The sequence below is a fragment of the Xenopus laevis genome, chromosome 3L, assembly GCF_017654675.1.
Source record: "Xenopus laevis strain J_2021 chromosome 3L, Xenopus_laevis_v10.1, whole genome shotgun sequence".
Classification (NCBI taxonomy): domain Eukaryota; kingdom Metazoa; phylum Chordata; class Amphibia; order Anura; family Pipidae; genus Xenopus; species Xenopus laevis.
The window spans coordinates 95,206,841-95,231,918 of NC_054375.1; the positions used below are offsets into that span (position 1 = coordinate 95,206,841).

Below are 25,078 nucleotides of genomic sequence, written 5' to 3' on the forward strand. Positions count from 1 at the left end.
CAGCTTTCCAGTGATCTCGAAGTTGCAACGGTGCTCAGTGGCTGGAATAGTTGTAGTTAGTTTCTGAGCCCCTCATATCTGGAGGTTAACTTTTTTTTGAGGACCATGGCCTTGGATATAAGCTAGAATACTTGTAGCATCTCTTTTTAAATGCTGATTATGACACTTTTCCAGTAAGTTTGATGTTGAATGTTATAGTGTTTGATAACACTGTAACATTCTTATGTAAATTTAGCAAGTGCTTCCCACTGTTTGCAAGGAATATGGCAAAGGCTTTCATCTGCTTTGATGGCCATAGTTAGTGATGAGTGAGTCTGTTAATGCTCATAGTTCGAACACTAAAGGGGCCATTAATGACTGTATTCGGAAATGTGGCTGCTCCACAAGGGAAATCATGGAAATTGTATATTGATGCAAGGCGCTTTCATCCAAACATGCTCCTGCTTTTCCACATGGTTGCCAATATGTCCACGTGTAATTGGGGTAGTTGCGGAGCAGATGGAGAGAAGTTGTGGCACAGATGGTAGCCAGTGCTTGCCTTGGGTGCTGGTTAGGTTTGGCCCTGCTCTGCATTCCAGGATTTTCTTACAGGCAGCAAAGAGATGTTAAAGTGTCATAAAATAGATTGAATTGCTTAGAATCCTTGATTCCCCAGGACAATTTATAATAAATCAGCCCTTTAATCTGCACTTCAAATGTCATTTCAAGCTTAAAATAAATTTTGTACAAATTCAAGTTGTGAGAACACAGTAGTACTTTAGATCACATTAATAATGCCATTAATCGGGACGTGGCCTCAAGCTACATGTGAGCAGGCGCATGTTTGCGAGCTCCTCTCCCATGGCCTTAATAATCCCGTAATAACGCTAAACCTTTAAAGCAATCACGGCCTCAGAGGACCAACTTTGGCACCCACTTCCCCAGAGGCTACTTATGGGGCAGAATCGGGCTACCCTGGCTGCTGGCAGGCTGGAGAAATATGCCCGAGAAGAATGGCAAAATGGAGCAGATACCCCTGCAAGTGCTCCCTCATTGCCAGTTTCTCCAGATCTGGCCACGGAACCCACGTTAAACGAGATTATGAATGAGATCAGGGCCTCCAAGGAAACCTGCAGCACTCTTATCAGCTCAAAAACGGATGAGATCAAATTAGATCTCTCCGTTATTAAGCAGGACGTAAAACTAAAAAGTTAAGGGAAAGAACCTCCGCGGTTGAGCAGCGGGTGAGCGACTTGGAGGACACCTGTGGCCCCATACCGGAAAGGCTTCGGGAGCTGCAGCGCCAGGTGGAGGTAACCGCGTCGAAGACGGGCGATCTTGAGAACCGTCTTCGGCGGAATAATATACGTCTAGTGGGGTTCCCGGAGGGGTGGAAGGTGACATGCCGGAGTTCTTTGTGGACGCATGGCTGTCGGAGATCTTTGGCCGTGCTAACTTCTCCCAAGCGTTCGCAGTGGACATACAGGATCCCCACAGGTGCCCCGTTCAGACCTAGATGCGTTCCTTACGATGGTTCGAACCAGGGGAGCACTACAATATCAAGCGGCATCAGTGTCCATCTACGCAAATTATTCGGCGGAGATCCAGAGGCAGAGGGCCAAGTTCTTCGGGGTCAAGAAACTGCTTAGAGCGGCAAATCTACTCTACGCGATGCTATACCCAGCACGTCTCCGGATTACAATCAATGGCACCACTCAATTTTTTACCTCCCCTCAAGAAGCTAGCAGCTGGCTTGATGCCAAGAATGTTCCTGCGTTGGGACAGTAAGGGCAGAGTGGGGAAACATCAGGAGCAGGCAAGTGTCTCAATACCCAGTGGGCTAATTGCGCCCCACCTTTGCCAGTATGTTTTATAGGGGGGAGCCCGGTTTGAGCAAGGCACTTTGTTTGGCATGTGGACTCGGGTGCATATGCGGACACTAAGACCTAGACTAACTATTCATGATATTGATTATGGCGGGCTACATTAACGCACCAAAGGCCTGGGAGGGGAGTGAAGCTGACCCCGCTTATCACAACTCAACTGTTCACGGTCCGTGACTGGACCAAGTTAAAGTGACACACCCATTAAGTTTAATTTAGGGATGTGTTCTGCCCCCAGTTGGGGATGGGGTAGAAAGGGAGGGAAAGTTGGGAAGAGAATGTTCTGTTATGTCATTGATGTATCTTTACTGTTAAAGCTGAAGAATTGGTTCCATATGTTCTGTCTTTGTTGTACGCACTGGAGATATGTAAGGGAAAAATGGTTATGGCTGTCAGGGTGATAAGCTGGAATGTAAGGGGCCTTAACTGTCCCATTAAGAGGAGATTAGTCCTGGACCACCTGAAGCATAAAAAGGTGCAGATGGCCTTTCTTCAGGAAACCCATCTAAAATCTTGTCCCTGAAAAACCATGGGTGGGATGGGCTTACCACTCTACTCACTCCAACCACTCCTCTGGTGTATCTGTGCTAATTCACAAGTCAGTGCCCTTTACATTAGACTGTATTAAGGCCGATGCTAAGGGGAGATAGGTGTTCGTTCATTGCCACTTAACAGATGTAGAGTTTGTCCTGGCGAATATCTATATCCCTCCTCCCTATGATAGTGAGATACTAATGCACCCTGCACAATTCCTCGCCCAGTACCCACACTTGAAAATTATTGCAATAGGGGACTTCAACGCCTTATTAGATGCATCGCTAGACAAACTGTACAGGCCTGGACAGCCAATCAGGCCCAGCCCGAACAATTTACAACAAGTGCTGGATGAATAGGCCTTGTTGAGGTATGGAGGTACCGGCACCCTTCAGCAAAGCAGTACTCCTGCTATTCAAAATCTCACACTTCGTAATCTAGAATCAATTATGCCATAGCTGACCACCCCACCTTACCATTAATTTCCAGTGTACAGTATTTGCCCAGGGGGACCATGCACCGCTAGAGCTAATTTTACGTCTAAATAATATGGTGCAGAAAACGAGGTGGTCCCTAAATCCGGTCTGGCTGAATATACTTGACAACAAGGAGACCATATTCGTCACTATTAGTAATGAAAATAATAATGAAAATACGGCAGATACACTGATTGTATAGGATGCTTTCAAGGTATACCTAAGGGGGCATTTGGGTACTGAAATAGCGGCATATAAAAAGCAGGCACTCCGGCAACAGTCATGGGAAAAAATTTTTTTTTTCAAAATGAATCAGTTAATAGTGCTGCTCCAGCAGAATTCTGCACTGAAATCCATTTCTCAAAAGAGCAAACAGATTTTTTTATATTCAATTTTGAAATCTGACATGGGGCTAGACATATTGTCAATTTCCCAGCTGCCCCAAGTCATGTGCTCTGCTAAACTTCAATCACTCTTTACTGCTGTACTGCAAGTTGGAGTGATATCATCCCCCTCCCTTTTTCCCTCCAGCAGCCAAACAAAAGAACAATGGGAAGGTAACCAGATAGCAGCTCCCTAACACAAGATAACAGCTGCCTGGTAGATCTAAGAACAGCACTCAATAGTAAAAACCCATGTCCCACTGAGACACATTCAGTTACATTGAGAAGGAAAAACAGCAGCCTGCCAGAAAGCATTTCTCTCCTAAAGTGCAGGCACAAGTCACATGACCAGGGGCAGCTGGGAAATTGACAAAATGTCTAGCCCCATGTCAGATTTCAAAATTGAATATAAAAAAATCTGTTTACTCTTTTGAGAAATGGATTTCACTGCAGAATTCTGCTGGAGCAGCACTATTAACTGATGTGTTTTGAAAAAAACATGTTTTCCCATGACAGTATCCCTTTAAGATTGGAGGAGGCAGTGCAGGAGGCAGAGCAACAGGCTGTGCAATTCCCTACAAAGGAAAACTTTGCTGCCCTGCAGTCCAAGCAGGCAGAGTACTCCCAGTGCATGAATCACAAAGCACAGGTGAATTTATTATTTACAAAAATCCATGTTTACGAGCAGGGGAAAAGGCAGGCAGAATGCTGGCTCACCTAGCTAAGCAACAAACTACACCCCCGACAATAGTGGCCCTTAAAAACTCAGAAGGTAACACGGGTGAGTGAGTGTTGCTGGTACAGTTTTACACTAACCTGTATTCTTCCAAACCGACACGACCCTTCTTGGCGATAGAGGGATCCCTGGGGGAGTTAGACCTACCCAAACTGGCCTCGCAGTATAAAGACTTTATGGATAGTAGCCTAACTGAGGTAGAAGTAATTCAGGCCATAGAAGCATTCCCAAGTGGCAAGACCCCCAGGGCAGATGGGCTCCCAATCGAGCTATACAAGAGGCATGTCAGTATACTAGCCCCCTATTTACTTCGGACATACAGAGCGGCTCTTGAAAAGGGCTCCCTGCCGGGGTCAATGTATGAGGCCGTAATTGCAAAGCCGGGTAAGGACCCACTTCTCTGTGAATCGACTTATTTCTCTCCTTACGGGGGATGTCAAAAATTCTGGCCACACGCCTAAGCAATGTCATCACTGTGCTGGTGAGCCCCAACCAAACAGGGTTTATCCTGGGGAAAACAGTCTCCCTTAATACCAGGCGCCTCTTTCTGAACCCAACAGTGGACCATGGCAACGTTGGCCAGAGGGCTATAGCGGCTCTAGATATAACAAAAGCCTTTGATACAGTGGAGTGGCCGTACCTCTGGAGAACCTTGACACAGTTCGGATTTGGCCACTGCTTCCAAAACCTAGTCAAACTTCTCTATGTGGCCCCTAAAGCATCACTGAGTGTCAATTTCACCTTAACCACAGAATTTCCCCTGGCCAGAGGAATGAGGCAGGGGTGCCCCCTGTCGCCACTGTTGTTTGCACTAGCCATCGAACCCTTTGCTCAAGCTGTAAGATGAGAACCAAATACAGTATAGTGGGTTTCAAGATTGGGGGGATTGAAGAAAAACTCCAACTCTATGCGGATAACACACTAATCTACCTGGGGGACAGGGGTCCTTCGCTCTACCATCTTCTCACTATAACAAAGGAATTTGGGGAACTGTCAGGTCTGCAGAGCAGCCCAGGAAAAATCGGTCCTGTATCTACTTGATCCGCCTGTGGCAAGGGTGTTAGAACCTCCCTGTGCACTGCAACGAGTCACACAGTTCACATATCTGGGGTTAGAAATTAGCTCTGGATCACTATTGCAGGTTGAATATGGATAAGCAGATAAATTGGTTGCAGGGGAAAATAATCTCCCGGGAACGCCTTCCGCTAGGGCCCGTAGAGAGAATGCAACTTATCAAGATGGTAGCTATGCCCAAGCTTTTGTACCCGTTATGGCACTCTCCAGCCTGGATACCTATGAAATGTTTTGACAGCATTAATACTATACTGCGGCAGTTTATCTGGGGTAATTCTCGGGCATGAGTCAGCCTCCAAAAGCTAATGAGACCACAAGGGGAGGGGGGGCTTGCACTACCAAATATGCTGCACTACTTTCTAGCAGCCCAAGTGGCGCACCTTACTGTCCTGCTCCATCTGGACAAGCACTCCCCCCCCTCTACAACTATGGTCCGGCAATATCAAACTCTGCTCATTTCCCCTGGAATTTGGTGCAGGTTCGTGGCCGGTGCACATCTAACCCTCTCCAGCATGTCATACTGAACTATGTGCATTATCCTCCACAAACACTCCTTTGGGCCAATACAGCATTCCCAGGGCTGATGCACATAGCCCCCCCCCCCCCCGAGTGTCTGGATTACAAAGGGAATTCATAGTATAGCGGATGTGTGGGATGTCAGAGCACCCAAAGATTTTGCCACTACGAAAGCTCAATATCAGATACCAAACTCGCACCGGCTGAAGTACCTGCAGGTCGGTACGGCACTAGGGCAGCAAAATAACAGGAAGCCCATTGTCATCACACCCTCAGCAGTGCTAGAGATGCAAGCAAAGCCTGCTCAGAAAGGTACACTCTCCACACTGTACAAAGGCCTAGCCAAAGCTAAAGTGCAAGCACAACTCTTATATTGCAGGGAGGAGTGGGAGCTGGACCTACACTATAACACTGATGATCAATGGAAGGAAGCTCTACGTGCCCCTGCATACATATCTAACAGCTATAAAGACAGGCTGCTACAGTTATATATGATACATAGAGCGTTTTTTACAAGGGACAGGTTGCACCAGATGTATCCTAATGTGGCCCCCACCTGTCTTCGGTGCTGAGCACTGCCGGCCATACTGCTGCACACAGTTTGGCAATGCCCCACTTTAGCGACCTACTCGTCAGAAGTTTTGCATCTACTCTCGAGCCTAACGGGCACGGTACTGCCAAATACGCCAGCATTCTGCCTTTTGCACATAGGTACAAAAGAGGCAGTGCCCCCAAAATATAGATCTCTGGTTACGAAGGCTCTATTCCAGGCTAGGAAGTTGATTATGCTTAACTGGAAGAGCAGCTCTTCCCCCTCCATAGCAGCCTGGAAACAGGCAGTTACTGCTGTGTGTTTTAGTAAAAAAAATATTCTTACCAGACAAGGGCGGTTACCAGAAAGATGGGATGGCTGGCAGGAATGGTTGGACTTAATGCTACACTGACTATTGTACTTTATACTGTTGAAATACATGCTCTAATCACATAAGACTGTAATGAGAACCAGATATTAGAAGCGTTGGCTAAATGCCTTTGAACATTGTGCTGATGTTGTATTACTGTGACGAAACAAGTGACAGTGTAATGTTTCTTTTTTATGCCTTTAATAAAACCTATCTTGAGCAAAAAAAAATAATGCCATTAATCTGTTTTACTTCTGTTTGCAATTTTTAGATTACTTTTTTGATCTTCCCTTCAATTTCAGCTCCTATTGTGGACATTTAGTAGGTGTTGGTATAGTTATGGGAGCCTGTTTGATGTCCACATATACCCAATGACATAAGCATCCAGTCAAATAGGCTTTGTCCCTATACATTTAACATATTTTTTTTTTTTTTTTTAACAATTCTTTTATTGAGCACACAAAAGCATGGTTATACTGACAGTCGCAGAACAGTAGTACATTATGCTGAAGGATGCTTATACATGTTCCATAGGTAATTATGTCAAACAAAATTAAACTGTAAATAATAAAGAAACATAAATCAAAACAAAAGATTTGGTGTCATTCTTACCCACATTTTCCCCCCAGATTCCTAAGTAGGGCGCCAGCGGTAAATACAGATAGAAAAGACCCCCCCATACTGGACCAATGATATTCAAATTGTACCACAATAGTACCCACTATATCTCAATCAAGGCGTCTCAACCTCCGGGTCGTCATCCAACCAGGGATCCCAAACTTTAGTAAATTTCTCCGGGCACCCTCTTTTTATATATGTCAATTTGTACAAAGGAATAGCATTCTCAACATATCGTTCCCACAACTGTGAAGTAGGCCCTCTATCCGATTTCCAGTGCATAGCAATTAACTTTTTAGCATACATACAAAGAATTGATATGAGGGTGCGATGCGCCCTGCCAAGGGGTAACTCCTCAGTCCAGTTCAGTAGTAAAACAATAGGGTCCAGTGGTAGTGAGATATCCGTTCTTAAGCGAATGACCTGCAGCACCTCCTTCCAATAAACATGTATATTCGGACATTCCCACACCATATGCATAAAGCCTGCCGGGTCGTGTTTACATCTGGGGCATTCGGGTATTAGATCAGGTTTAAATTTAGTAAGCCTCTGTGGGGTAACATATGTCCTATGCAAGTAATTCAGCTGAGTCATTTTATCCCTACTACTAATGACCCCTTCAAATGTCGCGTCAAGTACCGACTCCCATACCTCATCAGTAATCTGCGGAACATCCCTTTGCCATTTCGCACATAACTGATTAAGGGGGGTGCTACCCGCCTGGACAAGTTGCGCATAAAATCTGGACATAGGCTTATTAAAGTCTGGAGAATGAGCCCCCAACTCCAGAGTGGTCGGCGTGGTATCCATGGGCTGAGTCCCAAACTGGGCCACCATAGCGTGCCTCAGTTGGAGGTAACGGAAAAACATATGATTGGGAAGTGAAAAATTTTGTTTAAGTGACTGAAATGTTAATAAATTGCCGTCTTCCACAATATCTGGTATGTATTTGATATTAAATTTAGCCCACACTTGCGGGTCCGGTATACTGCGGAGATGTTGCAATTGTGGGTTACACCACAGAGGGGTATAAATCGAGCAGCCCTGATGTGTTTTTGGGAAAAATTGAGAAGCCGTTTTCCAAGCCCTAACCGTTGCTCTCATTAATGGGGAGCAGTTCTTAGTATGTTTCGTACCCCGGTATAATAGATTTTTTAGTGCTTCCAGTGAACCCAATATTTGGGCTTCTAGGAGGGTTACTGCATTCGTTAAATTTGGGGTTGCCCATTGCCGGGCCACTGCCAACTGAGTAGCAAGATAATAAAGAAACAGGTTCGGTGCCGCTAGGCCGCCTCGATGTGGTGGCAATTGCAGCGTGCGCAAGGCAATTCTCGAGGGGGTACTATTCCAAAACATCGAAACCATGTAACTCCTTAACTTCGCAAAGACAGTTTTTGGTATTCCAAGTGGGGCCTGTCTGAATACATAAGTCAGTTTAGGTAAAATTACCATTTTAAACAGATTAATTCGTCCCATAAGGGTCAAAGGTAGGCGGGACCATGCCTCTATCTTTTGTTCTATATATCTGAGAATCGGGGATATATTAAGTTCCACAAATTTTGTTAAATCCAGATGGATCCGGATACCTAAATATTTGAATGATTCCACCCACTGTAAGCCATGTGAATGTGTAGGAGTGTCTGGCAGGAGAGGGTCAATTGCAAAGAGTACTGACTTCGCCCAGTTTATTTTCAGGCCCGAATACATAGTATGCCGATTAATTATTTCCAGGGCTAGCGGCAAGGCTCGGTCCGGGTTAGCTAAGTACAGCAGAGTGTCATCCGCATACATGGATATCACTTCCCTTAGCGGGCCTACCTGCAATCCCTCAATAGCCACCTGTTGTTTAATGCGGCAAGCCATAGGCTCCATGGCAATGGCGAAGAGGAGTGGGGACAAGGGGCACCCCTGGCGCGTACCTCTAGTAATGGAGAAAGAATTCGAAACTTTAGAGTTGGTCCGTACTCTCGCCACTGGAAAATAATACAATTCCCTCACCCATTTTACAAAATTGGGGTGGATGCCCATTTGAAGCATAGTAGCCCAAAGGTATTCCCACTCTACTGAGTCGAAGGCCTTTTCATTATCCAAAGAGGCTACCAACCTATGCCCTGGATTATCATGGTCTATGGCTAAATTTGTGTACAAACGCCTAATATTAGTATCCGTGGTTCTACCTGGCATAAAACCCGCTTGATCTGCTGAAATGACAACGGAGAGATGGTCTACAAGTCTAAGGGACAAAACTTTCGCCAGAATTTTTGCATCAGCGTTAATTAGGGATATAGGCCTGTATGACGAGCATTCTAAAGGATTTTTTCCCGGTTTTGGAAGTAAAATTACTAGTGTTTCTCTCATAGAGGCTGGTAAGTGCGTCCCTGAAAGCACCCCATTAAACATTTTAACCAAAAGTGGAGAAATCTGTTTAACGTGTTTCTTGTACCACTCCATGGGTATACCATCCAACCCCGGGGTTTTTCCAGTGGGAGAGGCCGAAATAGCATTTTCCACCTCTGTCTGAGTTATCGCCTGCGCTAGCGAGACAGAAATTGGGTCGTCCAGTCTGGGTAGATTAAGTCCCTCCAGATACTCCCTAATCTCTGCTGGTGAGGTAGTCAATTTGGTAGCATATAAATCCTTATAATATTGCATGAATCTATCATTTATTTCCCTTGGCAAGGAGACAGTTTCCCCAGTAGTCAGCGTCACTGCCGGGATGGCAATGGACACATTGTCCTCCTTGGCCAACATCGCCAAGAGTTTCCCATTTTTATCCCCGTGCTCAAAGATATTGGCTCTCTGGTACAGGACTTGTTTTTTGACGAGTTCCAATTGAGCTAATGACAGAGACCTTTGGCTGTCCTGCCAGACCCTATGATTTGCATCCGTAGGCTGTAGTACATACTCAGCCTCCGCTGCAACCACCACCCGAGTTTTTGCCGCAATATCGGCTGCAAAGCTGTGGGTCAACGCCTTGATATTGCTAATATACTCCCCCCTTATGAAAGCTTTAAATGCATCCCAAGTTACATCTAAGGGAACCTCCTCCCCATTTATTGCCAGGAATGACTCAATACTATTGTGGATGGTTTCAGTCAACTTCTCATGGTGTACCCAAAAGGGACTCAGTCTCCACAACCTGTCCACAGGTTCCGTAGAGATTTGCAACTTGAGGAGCAGGGGGGAATGATCCGAGATTCCTCTACTGAGGATTTCTACAGACTGTACCATTTTGTTGGTCTCTGCACACCCTAACGCTAGGTCTATTCTAGAAGAGTTATTATGGCTAGACGAGTAACAGGTATATTGTTTCACATATGGGTTGCGGACTCTCCACAAATCCACTATTTTAAACAACGAACACCATTTGGTAAACGCCGGAGTACCAACCTTGGGAGGATGTAGCTTATCTAAGTCTGGGTTCGTCATGGCATTAAAGTCTCCCATCAGGAGCAATGGGGAGGGGGGGAGAGTAAGAATTTTATCCATTACCTCATATAATACATCATCTGCAAAAGGTGGCGGGATATATACATTTGCCAATGTAAAGTTCTTTCCCATTAGAGTACCATGAATAATCACATATTTACCGCACCTATCCGTAATCACCTTCTCTAGCACAAAAGGACACGACTTGCAGACCAGTATAGTTACCCCCCTCGAGTAATTGGAGTATAGAGAGTGATATTGTGACCCTATCCATGGTTTTTTGAGTGCCAATATTCTGCTGCCGACCAGATGTGTTTCTTGCAGTAAAATAAAGTGGGGTTTGCTTCTGCGAGCAAAGTCGAGAACCAGTCTCCGTTTAATTGCATCCCCAAGACCTCTGACATTCCATGATAAACATTTAACCGTAGCCATACCTAGGAAGCAAAAATAGTATGCAACAGTAATACATCAGAATCCTATACCTTGGGCAGCCCGGTAGATACCCGGAGAGTTCGTGAGCAAAGACACCATAACAAAAACATTCAAACGCCCATAACCTAATGTCCCCCCTCCCCACCCACTCCATACTACATTTAACATATTTTAAACTTAACATTTTTATTTGTGGGAGCCTTCAATGTATTGATGCTTGAGCTTTGTCTCCTCTGCAAAAATACTGTAACTAGTTTTATTTTGAAATATGTATTACCACAGAATCAATGCGCCAGTAGTTGACTCCTTTTGGCCTCTACACAAGAGGTTAGAATGAAAAGACCATAAGGGCACGGTGTGCTAAAAATAGGGGTTTTTTTTTGTCAAGATGTGAGGAGGCAACTTTGTTACTGTAAAGCACTTCTGAAAAATAATCTATAGTTTATTATGTTGTTGTGCAAACCATTGCTTTATTTTTTTTTCTAACTTAGGGTTTCCTAGAGCTCTACTCTAATGCTTTAATTTTATTTTGATTATATATTCAATTTTTCTGTTACAGAACTTTGAAATAGAGAAACAAGAGGCAGAAGATATGTCTGAAAAAGAGGTTTTATCAGAAGATGGAGAGAAACCAAAGGCTGTTTGAATACCAGTTACCTAGGGTACTCTTTTTACGACTAGCAGTCTTGGACTAGGTGCTACAACTATAAAATGCATCTAATATTGGTAAAGGTATGGCAGGCCACAGCTGCTATTATATTGTTACAAGACAAGAAAATGCAGTCAAGGACCAAAAGAGCAATTTGGATAAATTAAAGGGGTGGTTCACCTTTAAGTTCATTGTTAGTATGTTTTAGAATTGCCAATTTTAAGCAACTTCTTAATTGGTATTGATTATTTTTCATAGATTTTTTTTTTTTTTAAATTATTTACCTTCTTCTGACTCTTTGAAGCTTTCAGATGGGGGCCACTGACCCCCATCTAAAAAATAAATGCTCCGTAAAGCTACAAATGTATTGCTACTTGTGATTACTCGTCTTTCTATTCAGTCCTCTCCTATTCACATTCCAGTATCTTATTCAATTCAATGCAGATTTGCTAGGGTACGTTGGGCCTTAGCAACAAGATTGCTGAAATTGCAGACTGGAGAGCTGCTGAATAAAAAGCGAAATAACTCAAAAATCACAAATAATAGAAAATGAAAACCAATTGCAATTTGTCTGAGAATATCACTCTCTATATCATACTACAAGTTAACTCAAAGGTGAACCATCCCTTAAATTTACTTTTATGTGAAGGTCTATATAATATCTATGGCTTGATCTCTGGAACATTTTAGTAGATTTGACAGGCCTAATTGATTTGGGCACACACTCCCCAGTGAGTGAGAGTAGTTACTGAGATATAATGATGACTTTCAGTGAGCCTTCTCTGACAAGTGGTGTTCTAACTGTATTGACACCAGTGATCAGATGTGACGTTGTTCTTTTCTCCAGGAAATAGCATTTGTAAATTATTAAATTATTTTTAGATATTTTGAATTCTACTTTTCATCTCTGACCACAGAAAATATTTCTTCTAAGTGAACTAAAGGACTAAGCTACCTTATATATTGGTTAAATACATTTCCATTGTGACACTTATATTGCACACTATTTTTTGTTTTCTGATTCATGTTCTTTCAGTCATTTTATACATCAAATTTCTGGTTTCGTTGTCTGTTTTTGTTACCTACTTTAGGAGCATCAATATCCGTTTATTTGGCATTTATTGACTGATTTTGACAATTATCTGTGTGCTGAGGTGGAGGGTATTTTGTAGCTTGTGGCCAATCGGAGCATAGTTGACATTTTATAACTCAAAAGGTTTTAACTACCAAAGTGCAATCTCAGACATAACCCTTTTTTCTGTACTATGCAGAGTTGTCTGTCAGTGTTACCTATTGGCACACATGGTTGGTCCATGGCCAAAAGGAAGTGGCCAGGGCTGCATATCCCTTTTGCTTCACTTGTGGTCTGATCTGATAAGTTTGCATAGAAACCAGTTTAGAAAACAAAACATAGAATATGTATAAATAAGTATAAAACAAAATGTAAATTTAATAAAATTAAATATGGTCAACATGTTTATTTTTCTATGTACACAGTGGCACTGCACTGTATGTAGGTTTATGTATAATAGAAACTGATGCTACAGAGCTTATTATTAAATTTGGGTGCTTAACTGCACTGGTTTCTGAGCTGCCATGTAATGAGAATTTTAATTATTTACTGATCAGCATTGTGTTGAGACATTGATTTTATATATATTTAGCCAGGCCCGGATTTCCGGAGAGGTCACCAAGGCCCATCACCAGTCTGCTAGGCAACTGTGAAGGGGTTGCATACATTCAGCAAATAGCCAAAGCTTCCCATGCCCACAATCCAAAAAGAAGAGTAATTTGAAGCTGTTCTGTGCAGATATTGTAGTGTTCATAGAATGAAAAGAAACATGTTGTAAGCTCATTTAAAAATCTCAGCTGTCAATCAAATATTGCCTGCCCCTCCTCTATGCCAGTGGCATAGAGGCGGGGCAGACAATTACTTTCACTTTCCATTCAGCACTTCCTAGATGTCACTGCTCTCCCCACATTCTCCCGTTCTCTTTACCATTTAATTGTGTAGCCAGGGCATGGGGATGGACATCAGGTCCCCTATTCTGGTGCAAAACAAGATTCTGAGATGATGCAAGGCTTGCCTTAATAACAGTGTCCACAAAATGGCTCCTGCCTGCTTGCTATAATTTTGAAATCCCAGGCTGAAGGAAACAAGATTCAAATAATTTATATAGTCTAATTAAAGTTCATTTTGCTTGACTAATGTGATAAAATAGGATTTTGACGGGTGCACTTTAATGAGTACATATGACTCTTAGAGATGGGCAGGGAGAAAATAAAAAAAGATTGAGAAGACAGGAAACGCATACATATAGGTACTGTGCTCTGCCTTTTAGACTTTTGTTTGTTATTTGGGGCCTTAATGAATGTGGGGGAGGTCCTGTCTGTTATTACGTTTGAAAAAGGGCAGCGATAGAATGAGTATGAGGCCCTCTGGCTGAGAGGTTGGACAGTAACTGTATAGACAACATTCCTTATGAAAATGACAGTATCTTAGTTGGCTCTGGGACAGTTATCTCCTCTATGTAGCAAAAAGGCTCTCTCGCTATATTATGACTAGTAAGGCATCTGGCTGACTGAAAAGGCAAATTATATTAGCAGGCAGATTGGGGCATGTGATACAAAGTTTCACAATACACATGGCTGAGTTTGGCTCCATGTAAGGACCCTGTGGGACAGAAAGCAACTAGGAAATACATCTCACACAGCTAATGGAACTGTACCACCAGTCAGAATACTTACTACAATTAAAAAACATTCCTGTTGTTAGTTGCTGTAAAGAAAGTGACCCCATCACACAGTATATCTGGGCCATAGATTTTGAATTGCAGGAATTCAGTAGAGATGTGAAAAAAAAATCGGGAATTGCCTGATATAGTATCAAATGTCTGATTATAAACCCTGTCATTGTAATGGACAACTGGTAATGGGTAAGATGAAGAAAAAAAAAAGCAAACACTGTATTAAGTTATAATTGTTGTAATATGATGCAATCAATCATCAGCCACAGCGGCAACAGCTGGGTTTGGGTGTACATGCTGGGTTACAACAAGGTCTCAGTGAGGGATCTTTCCCTTTATTAGTCTCACTTTCTGCATACTCCATAGTTGCGTGAAACCGCTCACGCTCTTGTTGGATTTCATTGAGCAAAGGCACAAGATCTTCAGGGACCCCTCTCTTAAGCAAGTCATAGTTTTCAGCAGGATCCATACCCAGGTCAAACAACAAAGGTGGATCATGGGAAGTTAGCCGTGCGGTCACATGACAGTCAGCATCTGGGGTAGTATCACTGTGAAAAGCTCCTTGGAGGAAATTGTAAAGAAAGTAGCATTAAAACATCATCTTCGCATTACACCCACCCTAAACAGGAAATGGATTATTATAATAAGAGATTTTTAGCTTATTGCTGTCTAAATTCTATTCTGTCTACTAGACTATTTTTGTAGGCAATAAAGATTTTTGAAGGTCAGGTCATGGGTACAATTGTTCAGGGATGTGGGATTAAATCGGTGTCAGAGGACAGTTTTGTAATAGTGATATATTCTGCCTGGGATTCTCTGCCTGAGCTGGGCTGGCTGTTATTGGACAACAATAGTTTGAGGACAACTGGATAGACAATGCTTGACATACTGTAAATGCAGAAAATATTGAATGAGAGAAGAGCTCATTCTACAGCAATAACATTGATGTTTCTTTTTTCACTGGCAACACTTAGATATTTACATTTTTATTGTACATTCTGTATGTGCAGAGTTGCCATTCAACTTTCAAAGCTCTTTAAGTGCCACTCGCCTAAGAAATTTTGGTGTTGGGACAAACTACCATTTGGCTGATGCAGCTGGCTCTGGTTTGCTTTTTCACATCTGCAACACCACATGTTTTCAAATGTCACTGGCAGGGAAATGGTTGCATCATTTTGGAAAGACTCACTGTGCAGAAATGATGGAGAGCTGTATTACTACCTTCTTTCTCACCTTGTGTATAAAAGTGTGCCTTGTAGTTCCCCATTCTCAAAGCAAAGATACCTCGGCTTGGGTCAATAGAGGGGGGATAATAATAAAACATTTTTCGTGGACTCTGTTTTGGAAGATAAAGAGATTATCAGAAAGCTTTTATGGTAAAGTATAAAGATGTAGCAAAAAACCTTTTTTTTTTTTTTTTTTTTAAATGTGTTTACAACCTAATAAACGTCATGTTTAGCAACCTACGAAGAATATGAAAATTTCAGATACAGTGTTCAAACTAAAACCAAAAGTGTGCCAGTGGAAATTTCATGAAAGAAATAAATTTCACTGAAAATGCATTACAAAATATCTTTAATAAGACAAAGTTTAAAAGCTAGCAATACTGAAGGAGAAAATGTCACACGAAAATGCATGTAATTATATGATTATTACAGTTCACTGGCATTTACACCAATCCAGCATATTCTCATATGCATTACAATGACATAATAAACATACTGCAGGAAAAGGCATGAATAGTCTATTCTATAATAGCACAGGAATTTTCTCTCCAGAATGAATAATTTATAAATCCATTATACCAAGTAAAAAAATGATTGGATGTACAGTAAGTATGTAATTCCTATTTAGATTTATTAATACCTGGCATTAAGATATCCTGTGATACTGCTTCCACCAAGAAAATCGCTCAATTAAAGAATCATAGTAGGAAAAGGAGCATCGACTGAAGAAGTAGTTCAGGGTCAGTCTGGCAAACAGGCCCTGTACCTACCACGCTCCATTACTGGTTTCAGGTTCTATGCATGATGTCAGCCTCAAACTCTACAATTTAGGGTACTCACCATGTGTCCATCAAATGGAGTTTGCTTAAATCATAACCATCAAGAGTAATGTTGGGCAGGGGTGCCCCTGTAATGGCAGCTATTGTTGGCAATATATCCAGAGTGCTGGCCATCTCTGACGTTACACCTAAAACATAGAGCAGAATTAATCAGAGAAAAGAGTACAGTGTGTTTGGGACACATTTGATTTAATGAGGAATGAATATCTTGGGAAAGCTAAATGCAAAGTTCTTAAAGCACTTAAACAGGGTCCTCATGATCTCCTTTAAATGGTGACATTTTCACTACACAATTAATTTTCTATAAAACGTTGAATCACAAAGCTGGAACTAGTTTTTGCCCCATTCAAAAAACCCAGAACGTCCAAATTCTGAGGAAGTGGCGAGTATAGAGGCACCAAACGCGTACGTTTTTGCACACCCACTGCCAGTTTGATGTCTCACTGTGTGTTTTAATAAAGCCGTATTATTAAAATTTGCGTCTCCAGTGGATTTGTCGGTCAGAGCTTAATGCGGATATTTGTTTTGCAATTATAAAACAACGTCCATCCAGTAACTAATCAGTGATTTGGGGGGGGGGGGTTGCTTTGAATGTGACCTTTGTGCTAAAGATCAATTGCAAACTCACTGAACAGTTATGTCCCATGTGGCCCCCCTTCAAGTCACAGGCTAACTAAGAGTTAGAGAGGAAGTAGTGTTCTGGCTATTATGTTCATCCAGTCACTCCAGTCTTTATACATTGCATTTGGCTAACTATAGTTTTTATTTTTACACTGAACTTTTCCTTTAAAAATGTTATGCTTAAAAAGTTTTTGTTGCTCTGCTTTACATTTTTTACATTTACAGTATTATTTTAGGGTACAGTACTGATTTTGGAATATATTATCACTTCAACTGAATAACACTTAACAAATACTAATGAACCAAATGTTCATTTGGAGAAAGGCTCTGCCTTGTAATCAAGGATCCAAAGTAGAATAAATGGTTAGACTATGACACTGAGAAAGACTTTGTACTGTGCAAAAGTTAGCCAATGCATAGGAATAAAGTACGTGTGGTGATTTGCATAATTTTAACTACTAACAACTATTTCATACAAGTCCAGTAAAGCTAAGGACTAAACATCCCTATTGGTTTGATCTTTAGAGTTTTGTTGTAAGTAGTTAAGATATTCCAACATGGCTCATTACACACAAAGCTAAATTGCACAAGAGCAATCAACCAGCAATTAATTTTACTACAAGCTAGAAAATGAAACCAAGGAGCTATAGTATGTTGATAAATTATCCCCATATGTCATAAGTAAGTTGACTGTATAAGTGATAGGCAGATAGTGAATGCAGCTGTTCTGCTTTGGACAGTATAAGGGGTCTCAATATGCTCGGCTTTAATAAGATATTTGGAATTTTCTTCTTTAAAGCATCACAGTTTGTAGCTGAAATCCTTACCTGGTTTAATCTTCCCATCCCAGTATATGATGGCAGGCTCTCTCAGACCACCCTCATATGTTGTGCTTTTGCCACATTTTAGATGCCCAGAGCTTCCCCCTCTCTCCTTGCGCATAGTTTCAGGCCTGGAATTAAGAAACCATTCTGTAAAATGCAACCCCACTCAATGATCCAGTCTAAGATCTGACCATCTAAATACATTTCTAAAGGCAAAGTATTTTAGGACTCATTTACATAAAATAACAGTTGCATTTGTGTAGATTTCACTGCAGCCAGTTTAATTTAAAACTCCATTCATTAAAGGTACTTGCACTGTCTGCACTTCGTTATAGTTGTGCTTGGCAACTACCATTCCAAATTGAGTGCAGTTGCACCTATTGATGCAGAGGAACCCTGGAGTTACCGGCACCTCTTGATCAGGCATTAGCTCGAGGGTTCTGCATCAAAAGGCGCAGAACACTTGCAGTGATGCCAATGGAACTTGGACCATGGTGACACCGGAATTCTGGGAAAAAACAAAGCATTATGTGAATATAAAATGCCGATTGCAATAGAAATTGCACTTTGCTTACTGCACTTGTGGCCCAACTCTGGATATCTTGCATCAACACCGGACCATTCATAATTTCACTTCTACCTATTTATATACTAACCCATTATCAGAGGTGATGATGATTAGAGTGTTATTTTGGATGGCATAGTCCTTCACTGTCTGCAACAGCTCCCCTACTACACTGTCAAATTCCATAAGAGCATCACCATATCGCCCGCGCGGAGAGCGGCCTGTGTATGCAGCGCTGGCAAACTGCGGGTAATGAGTGTGCTGGAGAGAAAGAACATGAGTGAGGATGAGACAGTGCTACAGTGTAGGCTAACGTAGCCTGGGTTTGAAACAGTTTGCACTTAACTGCTTTTTATGCAGAAGGAAGAAAAGTAATGTTGTTTTTACTAAGGTTCATTCTAGATGCTATAGGTCATTGCACTCACATGGGAGGCATAATACAGAAAGAAGGGCTTCTTGTCCTGCACAGCTCCATTAATGAAGGTTTTGCTGAATTGTTGATATAGGGGCACAAGCTTTGTAAAATCGACAGGCTGCTCCAAAATGTTTTCATCCAAGAACAAAGGAAGCGGAGCCTCTCCAATGTCACATGTCCCATAGCAAGTTGTGTTTGGAGGAAAGCATATCAGATTCTGACAGGGGCCCTATGGATATAAAAAGTCATGTCATTATATACTCATAAAATAGCCCAATACATAACCACACATTCAGAAACATATCAAGCGGAAGTCACTGAAATGGTCCATTTGAAAGAAGAATAATGTGCATTTCCTGTGGGACAATACTGCATTTTTAACATTTTACACTAGGTGGTGCTATTTATACTCGCTCACTGCCAGAATTTGTATCTAAATGTCAGTTTCTCTTGATTTGCTGCTTAATCAGACCAACCAGCTCCCAGGGAAATATAACATTTCCCATTCATATTAATTCCTGCAACTCTGTAATCAGGATTCATACAGTATATAACTATACCTGACAGTGGACAAGGTTCCTGTGACATAACATCATTCTAATCATCCCAAAACAACAAATCCTCCTACTTATACTTCTGCTCACTGGTCTATTGGGCACGCGTGAGGACAAAGTCTGAAATACTGATACCAAATGAAGTAAAGCTTAGGGAAAATACTATGGTACACAAAATTCCATAATGTGCGGGGTGACGAAACTTTAAAAAAGAAAAACAGAAAACGTGCCATGGTATTTAAAAAGTTTGGCACACAGCACAAAAGTAAACCTTTATTTTCCTGATGAAGCTGAATAATTAATGAAGCTCAATATATATCCTTAATTGCCCACCAGGGGAACCAAGCTCTAAGCAAGTACATTTAGCAGGGACTGCCACAAAAAATGCCTGCCCACCAGCCAAATACAGTATGGGATCTATTATCCAAAATGCTTGGGACAGATTTTCCAGATAAGGGTTCTTTCTGTAATTTGGTTCACACAATTTTGTCTACGAAAAAAACCTTTAAACATTAAATAAACCAATAGAATTCATATAGCTTAGTTAGAATCAAGTACAAGGCGCTGTTATTATTATTATAAAGAAAAGTAAATCATTAAAAAAAAATTGTTTTAAATTGGGTCTATAGTAAATGGTCTTCCTGTTATTTAGAGCTTTCTGCATAAGGGGATTCCGCATAAGGGATCTCATACATATACCTTTTGGTGGCCTAGATGTCATGGGTACACAACCACATGTTCATAACAATAGCAAGATGCAAAATTATTCCCAGAATTCTCTGCGGACATTCCTTTGAAATGAATGATGGAGAGATCAGTGTATTCCCAGCAACTAAGGCTGGTGAAAACACATACGTTAAACTGAGCTCTGTGAAGGAACGGTGGGGAGGGATCTAAAAAAACAGTAGGCATGTTTTGCAGCAAGCTATTATCAAACAGTATGTGAGGGGTTCACATAACCCTACCACCCTTCCTGCAAAAAAATTCCTCTAAATCACAATATATATATATATTAATAAAACCGACTTGTCATTTAATTCCTTAGTACACAAATTAAAATATTAAATATGCGTCAGCTCTTTCAAGCAAACCACTTAAAAAAAAAAGATAAGCGCCAAGATTTCTTTAAATCCTTCTAAAATTCAGAACATGACCTGCTGGTTAAGATATTCTCCCACACTGAGAGGCTACAATGCTGCAAGCAATCTCTGATGGGAGGTTGTTATTTCTATCAAGACTTTCCCACTGCTGAAATTCTGAATCAGATGGGATTCACAATTACCATTTCTTTGTTTGTGTCCCTATTTGAAGTCCATGGGCCTAATTAATATAAATTAGCATTTTATAAACAGGCTTAACACATTTAATAATGTAGGGCAGAAAAATACCAAACTCTTTGGGGCTCAAGTGGTCCAATAATATATCAATAATACTTGTTTCATAACAAGTAAAGGTATGGGACTGGTTATCCAGAATGCTCGGGACCTGGGGTTTTCCAGAGAATGGATTTTTCCTTAATTTGGATCTTCATAACTTAAATATACTAGAAAATCATATAAACATTAAATACAGCCAGTAGGCTGGTTTTGCTTCCAATAAGGAATAATTATATCTTAGTTGGGATCAAGTACAAGCTGCTGTTTTATTATTACAGTGAAAAAGGAAATCATTTTTAAAAACTTGGGTTATTATGATAAAATTGAGTCTATGAGACAGTCTTTCCATAATTAGGAGCTTTCTGTATAATGGGTTTCTGAATAATGGATCCCATACTTGTATTCAGATGAAAAATTGTCCTATCAATCACTCTGACCATTCCAAGTACATTTTGAACATACAAGTATCCATGCAGATCTCATCTTAATTAATGTTCAGGCTGTATATTCAGAAATATCAAACATTTTATGAAAAATATACACCTATTTGCATTCAGACTGAATCCCTTTTTTGCTTTGTGCACCCCTAAGGCTGCGAGCAACATGGTTTGTAAAGCTATGCATAATCAATGCCTTTGTTTTTTTCATTTTTGAATTAGGATGACATATATCATGATCATATAACTTTCAAACTGCTTGTGCTTTATAAATTTACCTGGTCATGGGAAAAGGGTGACCCAAGAAAGTGATGAAATCCATGCCTGGTAGGTAAGTAGGTCCCATTCACCCCCATTCCTAGATGCCACTTGCCCACAGTAGCTGTACGGTAACCTTGAGATTGCAGAATCTCAGCCAATGTCACCTCACTTAATGGGAGCCCACCTAGTGAGGTAGGATAAAACACACCAGGGTACACCCCACTGCGAGTCTGATAACGACCTGTCAGAAGGCTGGCTCTAAAGGAGAAGGCAAGGAATAATTTGTATAAATAAGTAGTAGAACACAACATATTTACTATATAGATATTTATACTATAATCATGTTTTAAATGTATCTAGGGTTGATCTTATTTATTAATGGAGATGATTGAGATCTGTTGATAGTTGCTGGTCGCTATGATCTGTGGGCTAACCATAGTAGTATGCTATTTTATTAAACTTTGTCCACGTATGGAGCCTGTTAGGAAGCAAAACAGCGAACTTGATGTTTCTGTCCCTTTCTTATATAAATCACACCAAGGTTTATGACAGGTAATTACTTTAGGCAGTATTTACATAGAAATATATTATGTAAGCTGTGACTTTAAAGGGCACTGTTAAGTGTGTCACACAGTTTGCAGATATAGTACTACAGGTTTGGGACCTGTTATCCAGAATGCTCAGGACCTGGAGTTTTCCAGATAAGGGATCTTTCTGTAATTTGAACCTCTATTAATGGATGTTTCTGTAATTTGGATATCTATACTTTTAGGGGCCGATTCACTAACTTCGAGTGAAGGATTCGAAGTAAAAAACTTTTTTTGGGCTGCTTCGACCATCGAATGGGCTACTTCGACCTTCGACTACGACTTCGAATCGAAGGATTCGAAGTAAAAATCGTTCGACTATTCGACCATTCGATAGTCGAAGTACTGTCTCTTTAAAAAAAACTTCGACCCCCTAGTTCGCCATATAAAAGCTACCGAAGTCAATGTTAGCCTATGGGGAAGGTCCCCATAGGCTTGCCTAACTTTTTTTGATCGAAGGATATTCCTTCGATCGTTGGATTTAAATCCTTCGAATCGTTCGATTCGAAGGATTTTATCGTTCGATCGAAGGAATAATCCTTCGATCGTACGATCGTACTATCTGCGCTAAATCCTTCGACTTCGATATTCGAAGTCGAAGGATTTCAATTGCCAGTCGAATATCGAGGGTTTCGACCCTTAGTAAATCAGCCCCTAAATCTACTAAAATATCATTTAAACCCAGTATAATTGTTTTGCGAGCGATAAGGAATATACATATCTTAGTTGGGATTAAGTTCAAGGTACGGTTTTACTATTACAGAAAAAAAGGAATTCATTTTTATAAATTTGAATTATTTGATTAAAATAGAATCTATGGGAGATGGTCTTTCCATAATTTGAAACTTTTTACATAATGGGTTTCTGGATAACAGATCCTATACCTGTACACATGATATTAGAAAACTGAATATCACCAGCCTCTCCTGGAATGTTTATTTGGATTTTGGGTCTCTAGGGTACGGTGTCCAAATCACTTCTTTCAAGATGCTTACAACAACTCTGCAGAGCTTCTTCAAAGCCCACCTTTCTCTACTCTATGATCGTTTTTATTTCCATTTAGTACTAAAAGGTAAATCTGAGTCTATTGATTGGAGCTAAAGTGAAGCATTCTTGTATCAGTGTTTACCTGGATGGGGAGCAAACTGCTCCTGTGGTGTAGAAGTCTGTAAATCTCAGTCCTTCTGCTGCTATCTTATCCAAGTTAGGGGTGAGAGAGGTTGGATGTCCATAGCATCCCAAGTCACCATAACCCATGTCATCTGCTAAGATAAGTATGATGTTTGGGGGATCAGCGCTCACTTTGGAAAAGATGAACCCCAGGAAGAGCAGATACCAAAATGCCATGGATGGAACTGGATTTCTCTTCCTCTTTTTGGTTGGTAGTACTGAAGGCTGTATCTAGGGGAGCCCCAGGTGTATGTGTGTTCGTTTAAAGCTGTAGTGGAAGCATACACTTGAGAGTATCGAAGATACTTAGAACCCTGGTCACTGATATAACACAAGCCCAACCCTTCTCGATGCAGAGGGCAAAGTGCGATAGTACATGTTGGGGCATTTAACTAAAACAGCAGAGGAAAATAAATTACATTGTTTCAGATGAGATACTTTTAAATAGAGAGCAGGAGTGGCCTGTAAGATTGGAGTGCCCAATGCATGATGCTGCTAAACTGAAATCTGCAGCAATCAAGCATTTCCAGACATGTCTGAAATGCAGCTTTCAGTACATCCATGAACCTATCTGATTCTGAACTACCAAAGTTCATGGAAAGCTGGATGCGATTTCAAATTGTGATTTACAAATAATACAGTAAATCACATCTACCAGGCCAGATTAAAGCAAGAGCAAATGGAGCTGCAGTTAAGGTGCGCAGCAAAGAAACACCGCTTTAGGTATGGCCATGTGTGTCTATGCAATAAAGTGGGTCAATATCTTCTTGGATCTATAGAGAAACTAGATAGGGCTCACCTTGAGATGAATAACCAATCAAACAGTGGTCTGACTCACAGTCATAAGGAATGCAGAGAATCAGTAGTACATTTACTGGAATGTACAGGAGGATTAGAAAGCCATGCCTTGAATACAAATAAATTATTCACTCACCAGCTATACTGAATGTTGCTGCAACTCAGAAGTGTGCTGATGGAGTTCAGTGGTCTCCTCTGAGATGGTGTCCCAGGAGATGGGTGCACATTATGGTTGATGGTGGTTGGCAAGGCCGGTAGCCCCTGTGTTGGCTGGCAGGCATTCAGAGAAAATGGCGATTTTACACAAAATTTTCATTTATTACGGTGATTTTACTGAAAACTGCATGTAATCTAATTGGTTATAACTACTGTATATCTTGGTAAAAATCTTGTTATATGCTACTAATAAAGCTGGGTCAGAGATTATGCGAGTGCTTCAAGAGGCAGTTTGAGGGTATATTTAAGAAAAACACTGACGTTTCTCTCAGATGAATTCAAGCATGGCCTTCCAAATATAAGGAGAGCAAGAGACAAAAGTTCAAGGCAGTAAACATCAGTGGTAGTGGGTGGTGTAGCCAAGTGGGACTGTGAAGCAATGAGGTACTTCTGTCCTTTTGAATTTTGGACAAATTTATTATTGTTTTGTGCACTAAATAAATGTTTTGTGTGTGATACTGTCTATCATATGTATCACTATATTGTCTATTCTAGATCCGGGCCAGATTTCTCTTCGGGACTCCCAGAGGAGGGGCTAAAAAAGACGCCTAGCGAACTGATTTACGACTGCAAAAATGGGTGCAGTTCTAATGTGAATTGATGCAGCATTTCATATGAAGAAGCTTACATCTGTTTTACTTGAAAACTAATCAGGGATAACAGCAATGTAATGTTTTATCTCTAGGTTTGTATTAGTTCCTTGCTTTATTATTGGATGATATGCATTTTATTATTCTAGTAATGCGCTGTTTCATTGCATGTTTCAAATCTGGAGCAGGGGGTACAAAATCAGGGGGTATAAGTTTACTATAATATAAAGGGTTTAAAGAG

General features: G+C 41.1%; 2 protein-coding genes across 3 annotated transcripts in view; one reads left to right on the top strand and one right to left on the bottom strand.

The window, feature by feature from the left end:
• rabl2b.L (RAB, member of RAS oncogene family like 2B L homeolog) overlaps window positions 1-13,201 on the top strand; it is a 21,329-nt gene extending 8,128 nt beyond the window's left edge. Inside the window, exon 9 of one of the 2 annotated variants that reach the window (XM_018251027.2) lies at window positions 11,522-13,201. In XM_018251027.2, the coding sequence (XP_018106516.1) occupies window positions 11,522-11,608 (87 nt within the window). In that variant the 3' untranslated portion in view covers window positions 11,609-13,201. 2 annotated transcript variants of the gene reach the window in all.
• Window positions 13,202-14,580: 1,379 nt separating this feature from the next.
• On the bottom strand, window positions 14,581-23,526 carry arsa.2.L (arylsulfatase A, gene 2 L homeolog). The gene is given in 9 exon segments (XM_018252834.2): window positions 14,581-14,919; window positions 15,592-15,694; window positions 16,425-16,441; window positions 16,444-16,551; window positions 17,872-17,996; window positions 18,525-18,694; window positions 18,859-19,077; window positions 21,494-21,734; window positions 23,193-23,526. Coding segments are annotated over 9 exon segments (1,503 nt in total). The 5' UTR covers window positions 23,411-23,526; the 3' UTR covers window positions 14,581-14,617.
• Between the last annotated feature and the right edge of the window lie 1,552 nt (window positions 23,527-25,078).